This window comes from Trachurus japonicus, chromosome 13, assembly GCF_045865225.1.
Source record: "Trachurus japonicus isolate A0001 chromosome 13, Traja_1.0".
In the NCBI taxonomy this organism is placed as follows: domain Eukaryota; kingdom Metazoa; phylum Chordata; class Actinopteri; order Carangiformes; family Carangidae; genus Trachurus; species Trachurus japonicus.
Genome location: NC_140919.1, coordinates 39712276 through 39733427, shown reverse-complemented (window position 1 = coordinate 39733427; position 21152 = coordinate 39712276). Strand labels below are relative to the sequence as shown.

Sequence of the window (21152 nt, the reverse complement as noted above, 5' to 3'; positions counted from 1 at the left end):
GCAGGACTGTTCCGGTGTTTAATTGGTTTTCTAATCAAGTTCAGAATCAGGTTAACATTTTAATCAAAATATTGTAAATTAATTAATGAACAACTTCACATTGTGCTTTTTCATTGTTATGGCAATGCCTGATTTACAGGAAACACTATTCATAACTGTATCTAATCTGTATCTAACTGAATCAGCCTCATGGTTATCTGTGGCCTCCCTGCAGCTGGAACAGAGCATTTCCTATTGTTTTATCCTCTTGCTTTAGTATGTTAGCAAACATCATCATGGTTTTTTACTATGGACTGAAATCTAAAAGACTAAAATCAGAAAATTCCGTCCCTCAAAATATAATTTTTGTTGACCAGTGGTTTCACTTGTCACTTTGCTGCAGTGGTGTTCAGTACAGGTGTCCCCCAGCCAGGACCTCATGACATCACACAAGAGTAGGAGTAATTGCGGCCGAGCACGTAGCTTGAATCTGGGGGGAAATGAAAGAGGGTCCTCACAAGCACGGAAGAACACACCAGTGTGTGTGTTAGCGAGACTAAACTCCCTCATTGTCATGGATGACACATGGCTCCGACTCTCTCTCAGGCGCACAGATAAAGGTGAGGGCTGACATTCAACTTAGGCAACCGCTCATTTACCTTTCCCACACCCAAGCAAACAAACACGCACACACACACACACACACTTTTGCAGAGGCACAAAATACCAAAAAGAAAATGCCGCCGCACCACAGGAGCTCAGGTAGTGTAGAAACATTAAACTAGTGTGAATATAACACAGCAGCTCCATGTGGTTTCCTTCACAGGTGTAGGTGAATTATACATTATAATGAAACCTTTGTCACAGATGAAGCTTTTAACACACACACCCAAAGCTTTGATGACAGCCGTACGTTATGTTCACTCTTCATTTCGCCTTGAGCAGACAATAAGACCTACCTGTGTGAATTTTTCCACCTCTGGGGCCACTGTGTTAAAACATTGTCGACAAGATGTCTGAGAATGTCTGAGGGCATTATTTCATTAACGCAAAGTGGAGTCATCGCGGTCACAGCGAGGTGGTGTCGATCAGACGTGCTCCTGCTGATCATTCCCACTCTTCTACATATATGGCACTATGGAAACTATGAATGACTTTGGTCCATTTGCGGATGTTTTTAATATGATGTTACCGCATGAGGAGGGGGAAGAGCTTTATTGCTTAAAAGGCCGAAGACACGGTGTGCAGAAGAAGTTTGTCAGCCCTTGTTCTCTGAATTATTGGGTCATAAAAATGTGATCTGATCTTCATCTAAGCCACAGAGAAAAAGTGTCCCTGAGCTACTATCACGCACACAATTGCAATCTTCTGTGTCTTTATTGAACTCACTCATTAAACATTCACAGTGCTGGTAGAAAAAGTAAGTGAACCATAATAACTGGTGGAAGCTCCTTTGGCACTAATAACCTTTATTTATATACAACCACTAAACCGTAAGATACTTTGATAAACTTGGGAATTCATTTTCCCCTCGATGAAGACAAACCGTCCAGGGCTGGAGGCAGCAAAACAGCCCTGAATCATCATCCTCCATCCAATGTACTCATTGTGTTTTCATTGTGCTAAACAATTCAATCTTAGTTTCAGCAACCCACAACTTTCTGGTAGTGTTGTGGGTTGTGGGCAGATTTGTATACAACTATGCACTGTGATGTGTTTCTGGTAGTTTGTAACAGCTCCAATGATCCCTTAACCTTCCTCTGGTGGTGTTAGGGTCACCACCGACCCGTTTCTAGGTTTTTAATGCATAGAAGTACCACATAAATTTGTTTGTTCCATCTTTTCTAGCTTTTTGACTTCATCAGGAACCTCTATTTAAACAAAATAAAACACAAATTCTTAAATGCCCTGGTTAAAATTATGACATTTGTGTGGTTAGGGTCGGTTTTGACCCGGTTATAACGATAAGAACAATTATTAGAGTTAAAACTGAAATCCAAAGTGCAAAACCAACCTTTTTATGGATATGAAAGCCTAACAACGTAACGAATGGGATGATAAATAATTGTTTAACACAAGACGAAGGTTAAGCTGTTACTCTGTGCTTCTTTGTTATGTTACTGTGCTTATGGAGTCATCTAAGGTGATCGCCCACCTCTGGGGAGAGTAGCAACAGAACTATATTGTCTCCATTTACAGAGAGTTTGTGCGATGGTGGGATGATGAATATCTAAACTCTGAAATGACTTTTTAAAAACACTTTCAGCTTCACACAAACCAACCATTCTTGATAAAAATTCTAAGATGCTTTTTCTTGCTTTTTTCCTGCCTCTGTAGGTGGCTTGAATTACTGCTAAGAGGCGAAGAAGTTCAGGTGGAAACGCTCCATAAATGCCCTCTACAGCATGATTCACAAAGGGTGTTTGTAAGTGTTTTAATTTTGTCCTTTAAACAGTCAAATAAAACATAGTGGGAGAGAGGAAGGAATGGAAAACGCAAAAGCTGCTTGCTAGGTTTTAACTCTGAATGTCACACAGTGGGTTTCCATCCAACACTTTTTATGCGTATTTTCACTTTCCACATAAATCTCTAAATGCCGAAAAGTAAAGTAAATCAAAATATTGAAAAAAGGAACATTTTTACATTTGTCTGAGGAAGAAAAGTTGGTGAATCAATAAACAAGATGTGATGGAGACAGGCTTGAGCAAATACCGTATGTACTGCATGAAGCACGTGGCTAAGGAATCAGCATAAATGTCATGTTGTTTACACTGTTCTTTGCTGTTTGAGATTTGACTGATTCTCTGTTAATTACATCATCCTCCTCCTCTGCAACAGTCCGATGCCGCCCAACTGGAGAATAAACGCCACTAGCTGCGTATTTTGAAGCGCTCAACCCCCTAATACTGTATTTGCATAACAGCGATGAAAGGAAACCCATGCCCATAAGGAGTGTCTTTTATTTGTTTGAATCTGTGCTACATTTGAAACCCTCCCCTCCCCGCTGTCTGGTGACAACCTGCTCTAGACACATGGCTGTCAATAGATGCCTCCTGAGGTCTTTTGATGGAAATGTCCATATTTCTTTGACACAAGTGTGAAATTCCTGTTGATTTTTTCCCCCCTAATTAAGTGAAGACTTTGCATTTCAAACAAACACTGCATATTTCAACATATTACACACTCAAATCATTCTGAGCCATTTGATTTTTACAAAAAGCAACATGAATGAGAAGCTTTTAAAACTTTATTGTGCCACAAACTGGCACCAACTCAACGATCATCATCTTGAATATTCACATTGGTGCCCCTTTACGTCAGGATCAATAGTAGCCACAGTATGATTACTATTATCAAAGTCATAAATACCATCCCTTGTAATTACTCTGTTAGTGTCATCCTTACACTTCTGTATACAGTACATTGCTGTTCACGAACCATTGAGACATCTCTTCCACCTGACTAAAGCTGATTACAGGTTATTGATGGCATTGCCGCAGAGTGTGAAACAGAGAGTCAGTAGGTGGGCCCTTGATACTGTGAGTAATTGAGAATTGTAATTTATGACAGAGGCATCTAATCATCAGCAGGAAAAAAGAGCATTCACCATAAGGCATGGTGTATTACTGAGCAGATGATGGTGGAAACCTTGTTACAGCAGGTGCCGAAGGTGTTGTTTTCTACTGTAGCTGCAGTGAGTTAAAATGGCAAACTTTGCTCTCCTACTGAGCTTATCAAAGGTGGAAAAAATCTCTGCAACCATTTGAGGCCTGTTGAGTTTAGAGATTTTTGTACCTGCACTGCAGCTGGGGTTAAATTCCAGAGCTTATTGGATGTTCTCTTTCAGCTTTCTGACAGCAACACCAATCAGCTCACTAATGAAAGTGCACTGCTGTAGCCCTGTGCCTGAGAGCGCCAGAATGGCGTGCATGAGAATGTGTGTAGGTGTATGCATGCCATGCACGCATGCCGGCGAGTTTTTATGTGTGATTCCTTTCATTTACCAAAGGCCACAGACTCACAACATGCCACCACCCAGCCCCCCCCCTACTCCCACCGCCACTAGCGAGTATTAAAAAAAAAGACTACATGGACAGTAGTGTGGCCAGAGTTACAGTGCTGCAGCTGCTACTGCTCACACTGCCATCAATAGCGGAGGTGAGCTAGATTAATGTCCGTCCTGGTGTGCACCATGCCTCTGGGCACAGCTCCCCTTCCCCTCCTGCCTCCTCAGCCATGGCTAGAAAATATTCATGAATTGGCCACGGTCTATTAGGCTGTCACTGGCTCGGGTGATTAATGGGGCTGGCAGATGTGGACGAGTCACCGACAGGAGGGTTGCCAACCGACCGACTGACTGCGCGGGCTGACGGGGAGAGGGGAGAGGGGAGGGGAGGGGGGGCGGGCAGGTAAGAGCTGGGGCCAGAATCGAATGGGCTTCGGCCGATGCTGCTGCTGCTGTTACTGCAGAACCTGGACATTAACACACAAGTAAAACAAGTACAAACACATACACAACTCCAGGCGGGCTGCCATTGGCTGCTTTTTGAATCGAATGAACGAGGGTCACATGAGAGGTTGCAATCAATACAGCCACGTCATTTCCTGGACAGTCTCCCTATTGTTACTAATGTGCAATTCCAGCATGGCCGCCTCTCCTTGTATCACCCCGATCACTCAATTTCAACTCTCCTACATCTGCCAAACAGCCTCTCCTCTCCTCTCCTCTCCACCTACACCTCCTCCTCTCCTCTCCTCCTACTCCTCCTCTCCTACTCCTCCTCTCCTCTCCTCTCCTCTCCTCTCCTCTCCTCTCCTCTCCTCCTCTCCTCTCCTCTCCTCTCCACCTACACCTCCTCCTCTCCTCTCCTCCTACTCCTCCTCTCCTCTCCTCTCCTCTCCTCTCCTCTCCTCTCCTCTCCTCTCCTCTCCTCTCCTCTCCTCTCCCTCCTCCTCTCCTCTCCTCTCCTCTCTAATTTCATTCAATTTCCTCTCCCCTCTTAGAGACAGAATATGATCCTTCCCTTCAACCTGCACATCCACACACTACCAGAGGGAAGAAGAAAAGTAATGTTAAAATGAGTTTTCCTCTCCAAACTTGCCAATATTAAAGTCAGAGGGTACCTAAAAGGTTCACTTGTTATCACTGCTCTCGCCAGAACTGTATTCATCAACTCTCTGTGGAATAAATGTCACAGAAACACGATCTGAGCCCCAAATTACAAAAATGATTGACAGGTACAGGAACAGCTCGAAGGAAAAACAAGTAATGATACATTTTTGACCCCGGCAGTTATAATGGGTTACGTAGCCGAAATAGATATTTGGTATTATCTTTTTGGTAGGTAACTAATTCTTCCCAGCAACCGTTTCCAATGCTGCATAATTATTGCATAATCTCTGGCAATTCGTATAGAAGAGGAATAAAAAGTACCTTCACATTTACAATCATTTAGTGTTTTAAAAACATACAAGCACGGTTCAGTACATATATGACACATGGCGCTTTAGGGGGGACATCTAGAAGGTTATAAATGAAAGGTAACTGTGAAGCAAAGACCATGAGACAGTCAAAGAGGAAGTTGAAAGGCAGAAGAACTGAGAATGGAGATGGAGAGACGGGGTGGGCGGCTCACGGTGGCTCATTGCCATCTCTGCGCTGTCTCACACATGGTTGATGTCTGTGGCCTATTTCCTTCCTTCAAAGCCTGGCGCTGATTAGGAGAAAGGTTAGCAGGTGCCACTCAGGGTCACGGTGCCTTTGTCTAGGGAGTTGTAATTACTCCTCGCTGGACTACAAGAGGGTGGGAACAGGCCATGATTTAATCTTCTTCTCTATTTACAAAAATAACTTCCCTCAAGGAGATTTTCAAGCTTTTTTAAGGTCATTCAGTTTAGTATCTGTGGAATCTAATGAGTGCCTTTGACAAAAGGGGGCGGTCAGATCGCTGGTGGATACAGCTAGCAAATGAACTCCGCACTCTCTTTTGTCTGTCTTAAAGACGCGTTTTGATCATCAGCAGGCAGAGATTTAAGAGTGTACACACGACACAGCCTCGCAGGCATCACACTGAGATTGAAGTTTTAAGACAGATTACGCATGACAGAGTGTAGCCTTAATTATCATTATTTCAATTTAACCATGATGATGACATTGAGCGAGAAGGGAAAGGATTTTGCAGTGAACGTAATTTATTTTGGGATGCACATGTGGAGCGCGCTGCTGTGAGGGAGCTCTAGCTGTGGAGTGCAGCAGCTGCCTCCGAAGGGAGCGTGTCACGGGGTGAGATGTTGATAAGCGCCGCATCTGTTGTCAGAACACAGTCGGTGCGCGCGCGAGGAAGCTTATGCGCGCGCTAACACGTGTTAAAGGATAGCAGACATTAAACAAAAATGTTTGCACTTTGTCGGCAGACGCGGGGAGCACACACTCCGCAGGTGCGCGCGACGTGGTGTGTTTTTGTCGTGAGGGTGTCAACGCTGTTTACTCACAGTCAGCCTGGGCACAGATGAGGCAGGCGGTGGTGCCGTTAAAGAAGGTGAGAAGGCCGGCCACGGCCAGGCTGATGTCGGTGTTGGTCGGCCTCAGGTCCAGAGTGGTGAACCGGGGGAACTGGACCTTCAGGATGTCCTCTGGAGCCACCTTGACGTAGGGCACCTGCACAGATAGACTGGTGTGAGTCTTATGTTGCATTACATGTTGCACTCAATTTTAACATTTCACACTTTCTTTTAAAAAATGCAGCACTTGTCTGCAGACAGGGCAACCTCAAAGAGATAAAAAAAAAGAGCAAATGGGTGTGTGAACTGCAGAATAAAAATAGTTCAAATGCCAGAAGAGAGAAAGGCTGTGAGGAAAATCGGTTTAATCTGTTATGATAAACTGCGAGCAAGGAGAACCAAGGGATCTGTGGTTTAACGTGCATATTCAAAAACAGACTTATTTTTTCATGACTGAGGCACCGACGCCCATGTGAAGCACAAGTATGGTCCTAAAAACTTATTTTTGTTCATCTGCCCACACAAACAAGCTCTTGTTAGAGAAATCTTCAGGATAACGCCCCCTCACACACTGTCGTGATTTGTTTATCGCTCTTACTGTGGAAGAGCTCAGCTGCGTGTTTCAGGTGAAGTTTTCATGAACACACAGAAAATACCACACCACCAGCCAAACATGTGGAGCAATGTGATGGTGTTTTGTGTTGATATCATAAGAAAATAGGAGAAATCTTCACTAATATGGCAACCAACCAAACCGGGACATTGTTATTGCTGTTACTTCCACACAAGTGACACAGGAAAAAAACAAAGAAATACATGACGCATTGTTTTATATCCTAATTGGGAGACTTATAGTCAAGACCACCAGTATTTGGATAGGGACATATTTGTTTGCTTCTGGCTTTGTACTCCAGCACGTTAAATAAATTAATAAAAAAAGATCCACATGTCATGTGTCTAACCTGACCAATCAAGATGACTCCACAGTTTGGCCATAAATATGACATAATATAGTCACTGTTTAGATCTAATGTGCTTCTGGGCCACTAAAGAAACTGGAGAGATCTATCACAGCCTAGAAACATGCAGGGAATATTTGAAAAAACATCACGTCTACTGTATAATGCACTGAAATTAGACTGAAAACAGGATTTAGGACCAGTGAAATACTGTATACCAAGGTGTGTGTGTGTGTGTGTACCTTGCAGTCAGAGAAAGATCAGACAGCAGGAGTAGGAAAGCACAGCCAACCGAGCGTTTAGTAAGAATCAATAAATACACAATGCTTCCATAGCAGCTCCACTGTGAGGTAAACAACCTTCAGTGAGAATGACTGCTGTACTTTCACGCCGTTGATTTGCTGTAGCTATATAAATATCTGTATTCCTTAGATGCCCCTAATGAATTTATCATACCACCCCCGCTGTATTAACAGACCTGTCTAACCCAGGCTCATCTCCACTGTCAGAAGGGAGGTTAAGTAGACTGCAGCTAAACCTGAAGCCTTCAACATTTCCCTGAGCGCGGAAAAATAATCCAAGCTGCAGCTCCCTACAAATCTACTGAACTTCAGGAAATATCATAAATTACATCCACCTTAGTTCAGAAACATCTTCCATCTATTTCCCTCAGTTCTCAATGTGATGATGTGAACAAATACAAACTGCCAGGGCTTACAGTACAGTATGGTGTCTTTTACACAGAGATCCACTCCACTGTCATTGTGAAGACAAGTGGCAGCTGCTGGTCTTTCATATTAAACTTGAACAGGGAAATGTGAGAATTATGTAAAACCGAAACAAAGAAATGCTATAGTAGTGTTGTATTTACAGTGTATGATCTCCAGAATGGAAATGAGCTGTATCACCAAGCAAATAAGAAGTGAGCTGCAGTTTGTCTCTCATCTTCACTTGCAAAATCCAGAATGGGATTGAACTCGACAATCCTCCGATGCCGGTGTATGTTTCAAAATAACTGTCAATCACTATGGGATTCAGCCTTTAGAGCAGTGTTTTTCAACCTTTGGGTCGGGACACCATGTGGAGTCACCTGAAATTTAAATGGGGTCGCCTGAAATGTCTATTAATTGATTAATTTTAAATTACTGATAAAAATATTTCTTTAACAAATTATTATTCTTTTTTAAATAATGATTAAAAACACCACACACAATCTTGAACAACTGTATTCTATACTTTCACTCTCTCGAATATGAAGAGTTCAAATAAAATGCATAGAAAAATATCAGAGCTGGCACATCTTGATCGCGATCATGTGATCACAGGGTCGCCAGAAATTTGTGATGTCAGAATGGGGTTATGAGCCAAAAAAGAGAGAGATCTCCCAATGCCGCCCCATTGAAGTCCATGGACACTGAGCTTCAACAGGTTCAAAGCACTGAGACGCTACAGGAATGTAGGAGAAGAAAATCAGTCGACTTGTGATAACTAGCTGATTCTGAATGAACTCTTCTTAGAGTTGAATGTGGTTTAACACATTTTTAGTCAATGAAATGTAAACACAACAGTTCATATCTGACCACTTATGTTTTTACATTTGGAATCAGAGCTCCAACACCCCATCTCAGGTTGTATGTAACACTACAACGTTGGTGTCTACCACATCACCTCTCCCTTTTACACAGACATCGATCCCTCTCTGCGACTGCCACTGCTGCTGGCCTACCGCCCCTGACCCCCCCCTCCCAGTCCACGTTGGCACCTTTGATACAGAATGACGAGGCAGAATGAAGCGACATCACCGCCGTTCAAAAGCAGCTAGTGAGGCCTGGGAGGAGAAGAAAAGGAGGAGGAGGTGGAGGTGGTGGTGGTGGTGGGGGGGGCGGTTTACAGGGATAGTGCGAATGAGTGTGGCAGGTGTTGGGTCGGTCAGCTGGCCAGCGCAGCGGGGCTTGAAGGGGATGCGGGACGACGTGCCGGGTCCGAGAGGAGGAACTGGGGAAGGGAGCCTCTACATCACGGCAGATTGCCTGTCTGCGTGGTTCCCAGCACCCATACATCGCTCTCTCCCCCACTCGTCCCCATGGCCCCTCGATTGGTTTTCCATCCCTGCCCATCAGGGTGCAAATGGAGTCCCACGGGCGTCTGGATGGATGGCGGTGCGGCCACTACTGACAGCCGCTGCTGGAACGCCATTCATCCCTCTCAAGGAGCCCTAAAACCTGGGTAATAGCTGCACACCACACTGGGGAAATGTAGCCCTCTTCAGGTGTGTCCTTCATCTTCCCTGTTGCATTTGTACAATTTCTCTCTGCCCTTTTCTCATTTCTGTCCCTTTCTCTTGCTGTTTCTCTGCGCCCCTCGGATTGTTTGCTCTTTTTTTCCCCTCCCTCCCTCCATCCGTTCTTTCTTTCCTTCTCAGCACTGCGGACTGGTGCTGGTGCCCGACCCCTTTCATTTAGAAACCTGACACGCTTCAATAGGCTGTATCTGAGGCAGCAGGGGTTTAGAAAGCTGATTTACACACACACACGCACATGCACACGGACACACACACACACACACACACACACACACACACACACACATATTCACAGGCACACATACACATACAAAACACCAGATACCACTTTGTCTTTTTCCATCGAATTGGCACACTGGACCCTAACGCTGGAAACACTTGCGTCTCAGGGGAACTCAGACTTGGGACTGAGTCTTGATTCATCATCAAATTCTGCAGCGTGCAGCCTTGATACACTATATATCTCCAACAAGAAATATTGACCATTTTCCCATATGTATACTGGACCCATTTCATTACAATAAAAACTGAATCCACTTTTCTGCAATTTCTTTTTTTACTGTGTGTTTAAAGCTTCTCCTTTTTCCTTTAGCTTTCACAAGGGACCTGTAGGTGAATGTGTCTTAGTGCCTTACCTATACATCATGCCTAAATACACCCCCTCTGGTTAGAGCAACATGATTAATGGATTGCTAATCTGTAGCAGTCCCTATCCTCATCATGTAGTGGAGTGACAAAGTGTTTTGAATCAGGACTAGAGTTAAAACAGGGGTACTCCAAGCAAGGAAAATCAATCTCCGCATTACTAACAGCAACTTGTCAGCCACATCAAAGTCGCTTGCTAGACCTCTTATCTGCAACCAACAGCTAGTATCAGTCACTCTGCTGGTCGATTAATCCCCAAAAAATAGAAACAGAAAAATCTTTCCTACACGTGTCTTGGAAGGGCACGGCCTCAAAGACTCTGTGAAGTTGCATCACTTTCAGTGTAGTTCTCCAGGAAGATATTCAGAGTAGAAAGCTGTCAGATCTTATCGCTGCTTGATTGACTGTCATGGAAGATGCCGGTCTTTGTCTAGGTTCATGATGATGACTGAAGCTGCTTTCCCTAATCATTATTTTCATTTTAATGAGGCATCAAATGACAATGTGCAACACAAGAGGAGCTGGGCTTTTATGAACCATTTAAGGATTTTTTATTTTTCTCACTTTTATAGTTTTATGTCCTGCAACGTACCTACAGTCTCACTTTCATCAACCTTGTTTCCAGTTCAATGGTTTTAATAACCCCACCATATGGTATTACACCATCTGCCCAGCTCTAAATGCCAGACCGACAAAATCAGCAACTTGTTTGTTGGCATAATGTAGCAAGACAAGAGTGAATACTGTGCTTTAACTCATCAGGTCGCCAGCACACATGACTGTATGAAGTGACATGAGTGTAGGTTTGGCAGGTTGTTCATATAAATGCAGTAGGCTTAGATCTTAAAGTCAGAATACACAGTTGTCTCTCACAGGAGGCCAGTCCTGCTATATGTAATAAAAAAAACAACTCAAAAGGTTCAAAAAAAGATTTTACATGATGAGACGGATGTGAAACAAGCTTTGGAGATATGAATCTATTTGGCTAGGACACAGAAAACTATTATTAAAAGCAATGTAAACAATTTATAGATTCTAGTAAGCAAGCCGTAGCTCAAAATTAGATCTAAGTGTCTTTTAAAAGCATCTGCTCAGGGCTGTGGTGCTATCGGTGTGGGAGTGAAACTAATTACATCTGAAAATTGTGAAGGGAAGAAAATCTCAGGCAAATAATGAAGCCCAAGGTAACCGCTCCGTTTTTATTAATCTGGTATAGCTTCACTGTAAATAGAACTAAATACCAGGGTGACTGCTGGTGGAGAGAGACAGGCGTAGGCTATGCGTGTCAGGGGGAATGACTGGCGGGCGAGGAGAGAGAGGGAGAGTGCGTGGAAGTGGAAGAAGAGAGGGACGGAGAGGGCAACCGACAAGTCTGACTGACAGAAGAAGAGAGCAACGAAGAGGAAGACGGAGAAGCTGAGACAGGAGAAATGGACTATAGGACAGGAAGAGGAGGCAACACAAACACTCCTAATGGATATAAACAGAGAGTGAGGAGCGGTGAAGGGCCCGCAATCAGTACTCATTAAACGGTGTCATTGGATTTAGCAGTGTGAGATTTGAGGCTGTTGTCAAAGGCAATCCGTCTCACGTTCTCCTCTTTATTGGTTCATTACTCACGACACACTGTTTCATGGGATTCAATAACAACATCAGCATTTAGCTTTGTTATTGTTTGGTCTCCGAGGGTTACAAATACATTCAAAGTGAAGGCATTCCATTGTGGCTCTCATTTATTATTAAAAGGATGCAGTACTCATTGGGTAATAGAACAGGAAGTCGTAAAAGTTCTTTATGTTATAATCATTATGTAATGAATATAGTCCAGTATTGGACTTTCTGGATGCCGACAGAGATAGACTTATCCATCACACGGTACCATCAGGGAAGCGTCTAATTGGTCTCTAATTAATTCTGCAGCATGACAGGGAGCCTAAACACACAGCCAGAGTCAAGAGCCATCTTCAGAGACCAGAAGAAGACATCAAGAAGTCTTGTAACAGATCAGCATCATGGTGTCAGAGGACACAGAGGCAGACGAAATTAACACCACTGTGGCATGATCTCCAATATGCCAGGGACAACCCACCTGCAAAGCACCTTTAAAGGAGACATATCATGCCCCCTTTCCACAAATTAAAATAGTTCCCAGGTGTCTTAAAGATGTGTCTGTGACATGCTTTGGTCAAAATACCCCAAGGATCAAACATCACAGCTCTTTTCATCCTCTAAAAACAGCCCTGTTTAGAACAACTGGTTTCAGTGTTACTGTCCCTTTAAATGCAAATGAACCACTGCTTTCCCCGCCCCACACATTCTACCGGTCCCAGGTAAAAGTGGTATTATGCCAATCTGAATCCTAGAGCCTGCACATTACAGATTTCTTTGTCAATTCTCACATTTTGGGGGCCAGAAGGCAAAACAAACAGCCAAATATATGTTAAAGAGCCTTCAAAAAGTGATATTTCCATAATATGCCCCATTTAAGAAGCACCAGGGTGCATGTGTAGCTGATGCTAGTTTAAAAAGCAAAGAGTAGTGGTGCCAGATAGTGGGTTTTTTTTAACAGGATGTTCCCATGACACCCCTAACCCTAAAGCACTGACAACCCAAAAGAAGCTCTAACACAGACAACAAGGTACAGACTTGTACCATTTCTTACAGCCCCGACCAGTCTGTGTGTGTGTGTATGACACAGAAACTGAGTCCACTCACTCTTCTTCGACGTGTGTGCTTGTTCGTATATATGTGTGCATCTGTGTGTGTGTGTGTGTTTCCTGCAGTGTGACAGAGCGGCTGGCAGGTCTGCAGACAGAGGTTTGACAGGCATTTAATGAGGAAGCTCTCACAGGACACAGGCTTTGCACAAGTAACACATACGCAGACACGTGCACTCCTGCACACACGGCGAGCAGTGGGGAAAAGAAGGCACCTTTCTTTAACAGCAAAAAATACCTAAATCTAATTACAATGTACTTGTGATATTCTGGCCTTAATTACACTGAGAATACGCTCTGATCTGCTTAGATTACCTATGAAAACAAAGAATAAAATGAAGCAGCACATTTTCAGACACCTCCCACTAAACCGGTGGTGCGTTGTTGGATGTTCGGTGGAAACAGGGTTACCAATAGCTTCTGATAAACCCTCTTCAATTTCAAGGTTACATTCAAGACGAGCAGTTTGAAATCTAAGCGGGCATTAGTGAGAAGACCGTTGCTCTGAGCCGGAGTGAAGGTGAAAGCTAATTTCCCTTCCGTCCCGTCCAACAAGGTCTGGGTTGCCTCGGTTGTTAAGCTGACAAGTGCCCGAGCCGTTCTGCTACCTGTCCGCTGTGAACCTAACAGGAGCCTCATGCCGGGAGGGGGTCCACGGGGCGAGGGGGAGGGGAGGGGAAGAGGAGGTTGGATGTGCAGCAGTGCCATATGGAGAGCAGAGACATAATGAGCAACTACATCTGTTGGCTTGGACTCAGAGGGACGGCAGAACAAAACTCTGTTTAATAAAGTATTACTACCTTTTTATGGGTTTTGGAGCGTGTGCGGCGAGGTTTCAGGGAAAGTTAGCATTGGAGATGTTCATCAGTGATGTTTGAAGTAACTCATTTACATCAGCGCACGTTGACCTGGCTATAAATTAGCATACCAACACATTCTTGGCAGAAAGAATGTACCGTCCTTGAAAAACACTTAGCAATGCGGCCAAGTGGACAGAAGCCACTCAGTCTCTCTTAGCAGGGTATGTGATTTAATTGAAGCTGCACGGAGAAGAGTTTGTTTACTGTGAAGCAGAGCTACTCGGTTTGGAGATCATCGGTCGCAGGAAACCAACGGAGAGTGTGGCACAGAGTATATGGCGTCTGCTTGGTTGAATCCATATTGCAAGTCAGAGAATTATTTTGGCCACTGAGTGTTGTAGAGCAGATGCTGGTGGAGACATTGTCCATCAGTCAGCAAATGTGGTGCCAAGACTGGAACTCCAGAGTGGAGTTGGCAAAGGATGGAGTTTCAGGGTGGCAGGAGATGGAAGAGGGCAGGTGGTAGTCTGTTATGACTACCTGATCCCCCTTTTGAACCAAAAAGGTTTATGTGGGATTTGGGGGGAACAGCTGCTGGCATTCGCTAAACAAATACAAATCTCGAGAGAGAGAGAGACAAGGAAGATGAAACACCAGAATTACGTTTGTCCGGCGCGTGTCAACTCCACCGTATACCGACAATCTCCGTCCCCGATCGCCAGCTCATTCCAGTGTCAGCCCATGCCGCCAGATCTCTATTTGTGGTAGTAATGAGCCTGCATCAAGTCCCTGTGGTGATCGCAGAAGCAGCAGTGATAAAGATGAAGTGGGCTGTGGATCCCATGGTGCCTTTTAGGAGAATGGAACATTGACCACGAGATCTCTATCTCATTGATCAGCCTGGTTCAGAGAGAAAAAAAGTTGCTTTCCTCCAGAGAGGCCTGTTCCTCACTCCACTGCCCTATTTCAGAGCAAAATGTCTTTGGGAAGAAAAAAAAAAAGACAGAAATGCTTTTAAAGTCCCCTGTTGGTTGGCAGCTGTGTTGGTATTATTGTAAGCTGTAAGGATAAAAAAATATATATAACCGCTAATTTGATTTGGGGAGCTTTCCCAATCCCCCTACCTGATTAAATGAAGTAACATTTACCAGCAAATATGGTCTTAAATGCCAACTGTAAGCCTATCTGTGTTTATCAAGCATGGGAAAACATGTTTGTAATGCCGAATCCAAAATTTTCTATTGGGAGCTTTGATTGGAAAAGTGTTTTTTTTGTTTGTTTGTTTTTTTTTTTTTTGGGGGGGGGGGGGGGGGGGGCGATGCTTAATCCACTTCTGGGCATCTAGCCAAATGTTTGACTTACACCAGCAAACAAAGCGCAGCTCAACTTTACACAACACAATTGGCGAACAGTTGGGCAACACATCTTTGAGAAACCTGGCCTTTGAGTGCAACGCAAACGTGTTGATGGAGAGACAAAAGACTGAAACGTTCTTGGTGAGCTTCAGTTCACGGAGCGAAAGCGACAGTACATCAATTGAGCGAGTAGCTGGCAGAAAGCTCAGCCGCTATCAGCTGGGTTGAGAGCTGGCTCCTTCCCCACAAGACAAAAAAACACCATGACTTGACACGGCTGACTAAGACAAAACAAAAACAACATTGTAATAAGGAGCAGAGTCCCTTTTCATAGCCTTGATGACAACAATCATCTTAATTGAAATCCATTTTGCTCGCTGCTCACCTGGGAGCCGCTCTGTTTTTTCCCTGGCTTTCATCTCGGTGATCAAATCAAGAGACTGCGTTCCTGAATGACAAGATAGCGGGTTTGGATATGCACATGGCAGTTCTGCTGGTGAGGCCTTGACAAGGCAGATCAATGGTGTTGTGAGAAAAGGGTCAGCGGAGGTGCAGACGACAGCTGCGCTCCTCTAATTATGATCAGGCAGAGACAGAGGAAGCACCTGCGTTTTGTTTGCAAGCGGAGTACACAGAGGAATCCAGCGCAGAGTGACATCCAGCTTAACATCCCGCTCTTTAAACAAGTCTACCTGCAGATTCGAGCAGTTGTATGCACAAACACACGTAGAGAAGTAGAAGAGGAACTTTAATCAAAAGAATTATGGCGCCAGTTTACGTATATTATTGAGCGTTTCCATTCAATTACTAAATATCTAATCAAATTACTCTGTTTACTGTGGCAAACTGACAAACTGAACTCACTTTTATATTATTTGTTGCAAGATATCTTTTTTTTTTTTTTTTTAAATGTTCCCAGTTATTGTACGACATACAGATGCTTCAGAGAGCATCTCATAAATGTAAATTTAGCTTTCTCTGTGTACTCAACATAATTACAGCCCAAGCAATAAATTGAAAATATTATCTTAACACTTACATGTGTATATCTGCAGGTAAGCACAGCGCACAGCACTGCAAAAACTCAAAATCTTGCCAAGTATATTTTTCTAATTTCTAGTCAAAATATCTAATCACACTTAATATAAGACAAAATCACCTAAAGAGTAAGATTTAACTGAGATAAAGTAGCTTGTTTTTAGACAGTGCATCTTGAAAATCTTGATAAGTGAAATAGTCTTGAAGACATCTTGTTTTGAGTCATATCTCAGATGAAACAAGCTTTTTTGACATTTCATAAGATTTTTAAGCTGCTGTGTTATTTGTAAAAGATGAATCGTCTTGTTTCAAGAAATAGACTTAACTTAAATTGAGACAACAGATCTGCTTTATTGAAACTGCAGGTCAACATGGGGCGGCAGTGACTAAGGCAGTAGAGCGGGTCGTCCAATAACTAGAGGGTTGGCGGTTCGAATCCCACTCTGTCCCAGTCGCTGTCATAGTGTCCTTGGGCAAGACACCTTACCCAACTTGCCTCGTGTGAATGTGTATGAATGATCATGGTGGTGGTCGGAGGGGCCGTTTGGCACACATTGGCAGCCACGCTTCCGTCAGTCTGCCCCAGGGTGGCTGTGGCTACACGTAGCTTACCACCACTGGTGTGAATGTGTATGAATGAATAATGGTTACTGTAAAGTGCTTTGGGTGTTGGGAAAAAGCGCTATATAAATGTAATCTATTATTATTATTATTATTGACATGCCCAACTCACAACAACTGACAGTACAGTGGGGCTATTTTTCTTTCATTTCCTTCACACTGTAAACCTGAATGTTTAAAGTAATTAAATAGATTGAGTACAGTATACTAAAAGTTTTTTTTTTAAAAAAGGTTCTACTAACTTAATTATGTCACGTTCATGTAACATGTTATTTCATTTTTGAGTAATTTAAACTAGCCTAATTATTTTTGATTAAATTAAACTATTGGTAGCCTATAATAACAACTTAATAGAATTAAGTAATTAATGATAAAGTCCTCTATTTCAAATAAATACAATAACAACAATAACATCTTAAATGCATTAGACATTAGTGGAAGGTGTTTTTAATCGCTCTGAATCTTTGTCTTATCGGTTTAATGTAGCCTTTATTTTATTTTTACTTTTTTTTATTCTGAGTTAATCTGTGATTCAGCCTCCGAAGCAGCAGGTGGCGCTAATGCACATTTACACTGATTGCTACCGCTCTGGAAAACAACAGAAGAGGACGGTTTGAACGGAACAGCAGTTAGCAGCAACAACAAACAGCACGGAGGAGCAGTGGACTGCAGCCAGCATCACCGGACTTACTGTAAGTTTTGAATGTTAATGTTAACATACTAACATTTATTTTGAGTGCTGTCCGGCGGGTCTGTGTTATTTATGTGCTTTTTTGCCGCTCTCCCGGAAGGAAACGTTGTGCTAGCAGGGCTAAGGGGCTAACGGCTGCAGCAGAGCTAACTGTCTGCAGTCAGAGCTTTCCAACCGTTTTCTTGTCAGAAGTTTTTTTGGTTGCATCAACCCTCTGGGGTCGACGCACACGCCGACGTGTTTGCGCAAAGGTCTCACATGTTTTTGTTTATTTCGGTCATTTTACGCCGTAGAAAGCAGTTCAACTATCCGTGTGATCGGGAGACTTTCCCCTTTCAAATGCCACGTTGTTAACAGAGTTAGAGAGCCACTAAGTTAGTAGAGCACAGGGCAGGCACACTGCCTGTGTGTCTTGACTGTGTGTCTCATGTATCTTCTATAGACGCTCGTTTTAAATTCTGTATGAACACTGAGACACAGAGATTGCTGTTAACAGACCACAAATTAACTGCCTGCGTCCGTTTTAAAACAAACAACTCTGCTTCAGCATGCCAGCTGGTTTTCATGACAAAGATGAATAAATCAGAGTTCAGAGGATGATATGACATTAACTGTGTGTGCAATAATTTCAGATAACAGATATGTTTGAGGCAGAAGAAGTCCAGACTGAGAAGAACCTGCCCTGGCCTCACTAGAAAGATGATGGAGACTGTTTCCCCGGCGCCAACAGACAGTGATGTCCTTCCCACCAGTGAAGTGAGCTCATGGACCTCAGGCCTGCTCTCCAAATAGAGTTTGAGGTAATATGGATCAGCTCTCTCTTTAAAGTGGAAATTGTAATTCTTACCCATTTGTCAGCTATTTGCTGCTTTACAAATGTGCGAACTGTTTAAGTGTTGTTGCTGACTTGTCTTTGTGCTGTTATTTCAATGTGTTTGTATGCAGAGCTCCAGCGGAGTACGAATCAGAACCACATTCTGAGCTAGACTGCCATGTTCGTCGACTGATGACCTTATTCAGACAGAAGGCAGCAAAAACTGGGAAGGCAGCAGATGCTCTGGCTTTTAAACATCCATGATGAACAGGTAAATAGATTACACATTTCATAGGTTGAACCAGAAAACATTGGACAGGTTCAGTGATTCAAAGGAGCTTTTTGAATTTTGCAATTAGTCCACTTTGTTTGATATTGATATCGTGACAGTGAGACATTAAATTGAAACGAAAGACACTGAGTGTTGCTGGCACTTTCAGATGGAGCTTTCTCAGTACTGTAACTTTTGTCAGAATTTTGCTTTGTAAGTTATATGTTTGTAAACAACCCTCTACTATAGGTTCCAAATGACCAAAATGCATTATCCTGACAGAAGGATGTCTGTGTTATGTGTTACAGGAAAAAGAAAACGCCCTCTCTCCTGCTCAGTCCATTGTGAGTCCGTCCAACTGCCTCCTAGCGGTAGGAGATGTGGCGGTAACCTCTCCTGTGGTGACGCCTGCGACTCCCCTGAAATATCATCAGGTCATCACACAGAGTTTGATTGAGAAGTGCAGGTGTGAGTAGGGGTCTATATGCTTTGAGTGTGTGCAAAGCACAGATTTTGTACGTGTATTGAGGGGCACATTGGTCAGATGTTTGGACCTGGCCTTAACTGGCATGCTCTGCTATTTTCATATTGCAGTTCCATAAATACTGTGAGCCAAAATGTTGAGAAAAATTAAGCTGTTTCCCTTTTATGCAGTCCTCTGGGACTTTTTGCTGTTTAAATAAAAAAAAAATTGGTTAAATGCAAGACTAGTTTTTATTTTGTCTGTCTTATTAGTAGTAGTTAATGTCTTGAATCTAGTAGGTGAATGTCTTGAATCTAGAACAGTATTACTTTTGTAGAGCTTACAATAAGCTAAATACACTTGAGATGATGACAGGATGGTAAATTACGGCTTATTATTGCAAAAGAGCATTGCCTAATATGAGTCAGGAATGCTAACTTCAAGACATTTTGTCTCAAAATGCCAGTTTCTAATCTTATTTCAAGTAGGTGGTGGACTTAAATCTAGAACAGAGTCACAATTATAGAACTAAAAATAAGTTAAATACACTTGAAACAAGCAGGATGACCCCCCAAAAAATGCTACTTTTGAGGGGAAAGTACTATTTTTGAGCATCACAAGCTTATTATGAGACACAAAACATCACAATACGAGTAAAATATAGCTAAAAATGAGTTTTCCCAGCTAATTTCAAGATCACTCTTATCTTATAAGGCTTAAATATAATGTCTTATTTCAAGAAATCTTACCAAGAGAATTTTCACTTGTTCCATTGGCAGATTTTTTTGCTTATTACAAGCAAAAATATCTTGTTTTAATTTTTTTTTGCTTATTTTTGGAGAGGCCGTTTTTCCAGTGAGTAAATGCACAGTAACAAGTGCATGCAGCACAGACATGTCAAAGATACTGCGGTGGCTAAAATGATTAGACCACTTGGCATATTTAAGAGGTTTCAGATGTTTTTGTTGAATTGGCCATTAATCATCATTCTGTTCTATAAACCATAGAACAGATCCATCATTAGAAGATTTAGGTCATTTTTCCTTACAAAAAACAAGCTAGGCCTTTTTCACTGTCAATATCACACAATCATGTTCCTTCACAGAAGAAAACAAATGATTTACAAAGTCTGGACCTCAACCCCATCGAGTAAATTTGGGGCGAGTTGGAAAATAAACTGAACAGATCCATTATTCATCCAAAGGAAAATCTTTGGCTTGAGTAGCACAAGGTATGATGAGAAAACATTAGTTAGTCTCAGGGAATATATTGACACTATGCCAGAGAAATGTGCTGCTGTAATTGCTGCAAAAGGTGGACATACCAAAATTAAAAGTGGATAATATACAGTAGAACCATCTGCATATTTCATGAACGTTATCAAATGAATCATGTTTTGGAAGCATAAAAAGGTCAGGTATTTTCAGATCTGTCAGCTGTTCATATCATTTTGGACACCACTGTATGTTTGAGGAAATCTGAATGCACAGTTTGTTCCCCAGAGAACACAAGCAAGTCATTTGTTGTCATTGTAAAAATGCACAGTATCAACAAAACACCACTGCAAGAGATTCTCATCAAAATGGAAAACTATTGACACATCAATATTATCATCAGCCTAAAAAATCTACTATTAATTGAGCTGCAAAGATAACATCGACTTTAATGAAATAGTAGTCAGATCCACACAGTGTTAAGAAGGCAGCGTGTAAATAGCACACCGTCCAGTCACTTTACACTGACAAGTGTTTTTATTATTTTGTCGAAGCCATTTATATGAGTAAGGGTAGGTTAACAGTAATAACATAGTTAAACACTAGCTCCACTGCACCCTTCTAAATGACCGTACAGTCAAAGCAGCACCTCTTTAAACCGGTTAAAACAAAATGAGGGAACATTATAATGTTCATGCAGGAAGATTTACTGCAGCACTGCTGTGTTAGACTGCATTAGTTTCAGCTGCTGCATAATAGCAAAGGACTATAGCTATGCAAAA

General features: G+C 42.6%; 1 protein-coding gene and 1 long non-coding RNA gene across 3 annotated transcripts in view; one reads left to right on the top strand and one right to left on the bottom strand.

Annotated features, from left to right (window-relative positions):
- Positions 1-21152, bottom strand: part of grik4 (glutamate receptor, ionotropic, kainate 4) — a 271682-nt gene that overhangs the window by 111605 nt on the left and 138925 nt on the right. For both annotated transcript variants that reach the window (XM_085796529.1, XM_085796530.1), the window contains exon 5: positions 6472-6637. In XM_085796529.1, the coding sequence (XP_085652655.1) occupies positions 6472-6637 (166 nt within the window). The remainder of the gene's footprint in view (positions 1-6471; positions 6638-21152) is intronic.
- On the top strand, positions 17510-18698 carry LOC146976619 (uncharacterized). Its single transcript, XR_015037416.1, has 3 exons — positions 17510-17609; positions 18241-18408; positions 18554-18698. It is a non-coding gene; the product is annotated as an uncharacterized LOC146976619 (long non-coding RNA).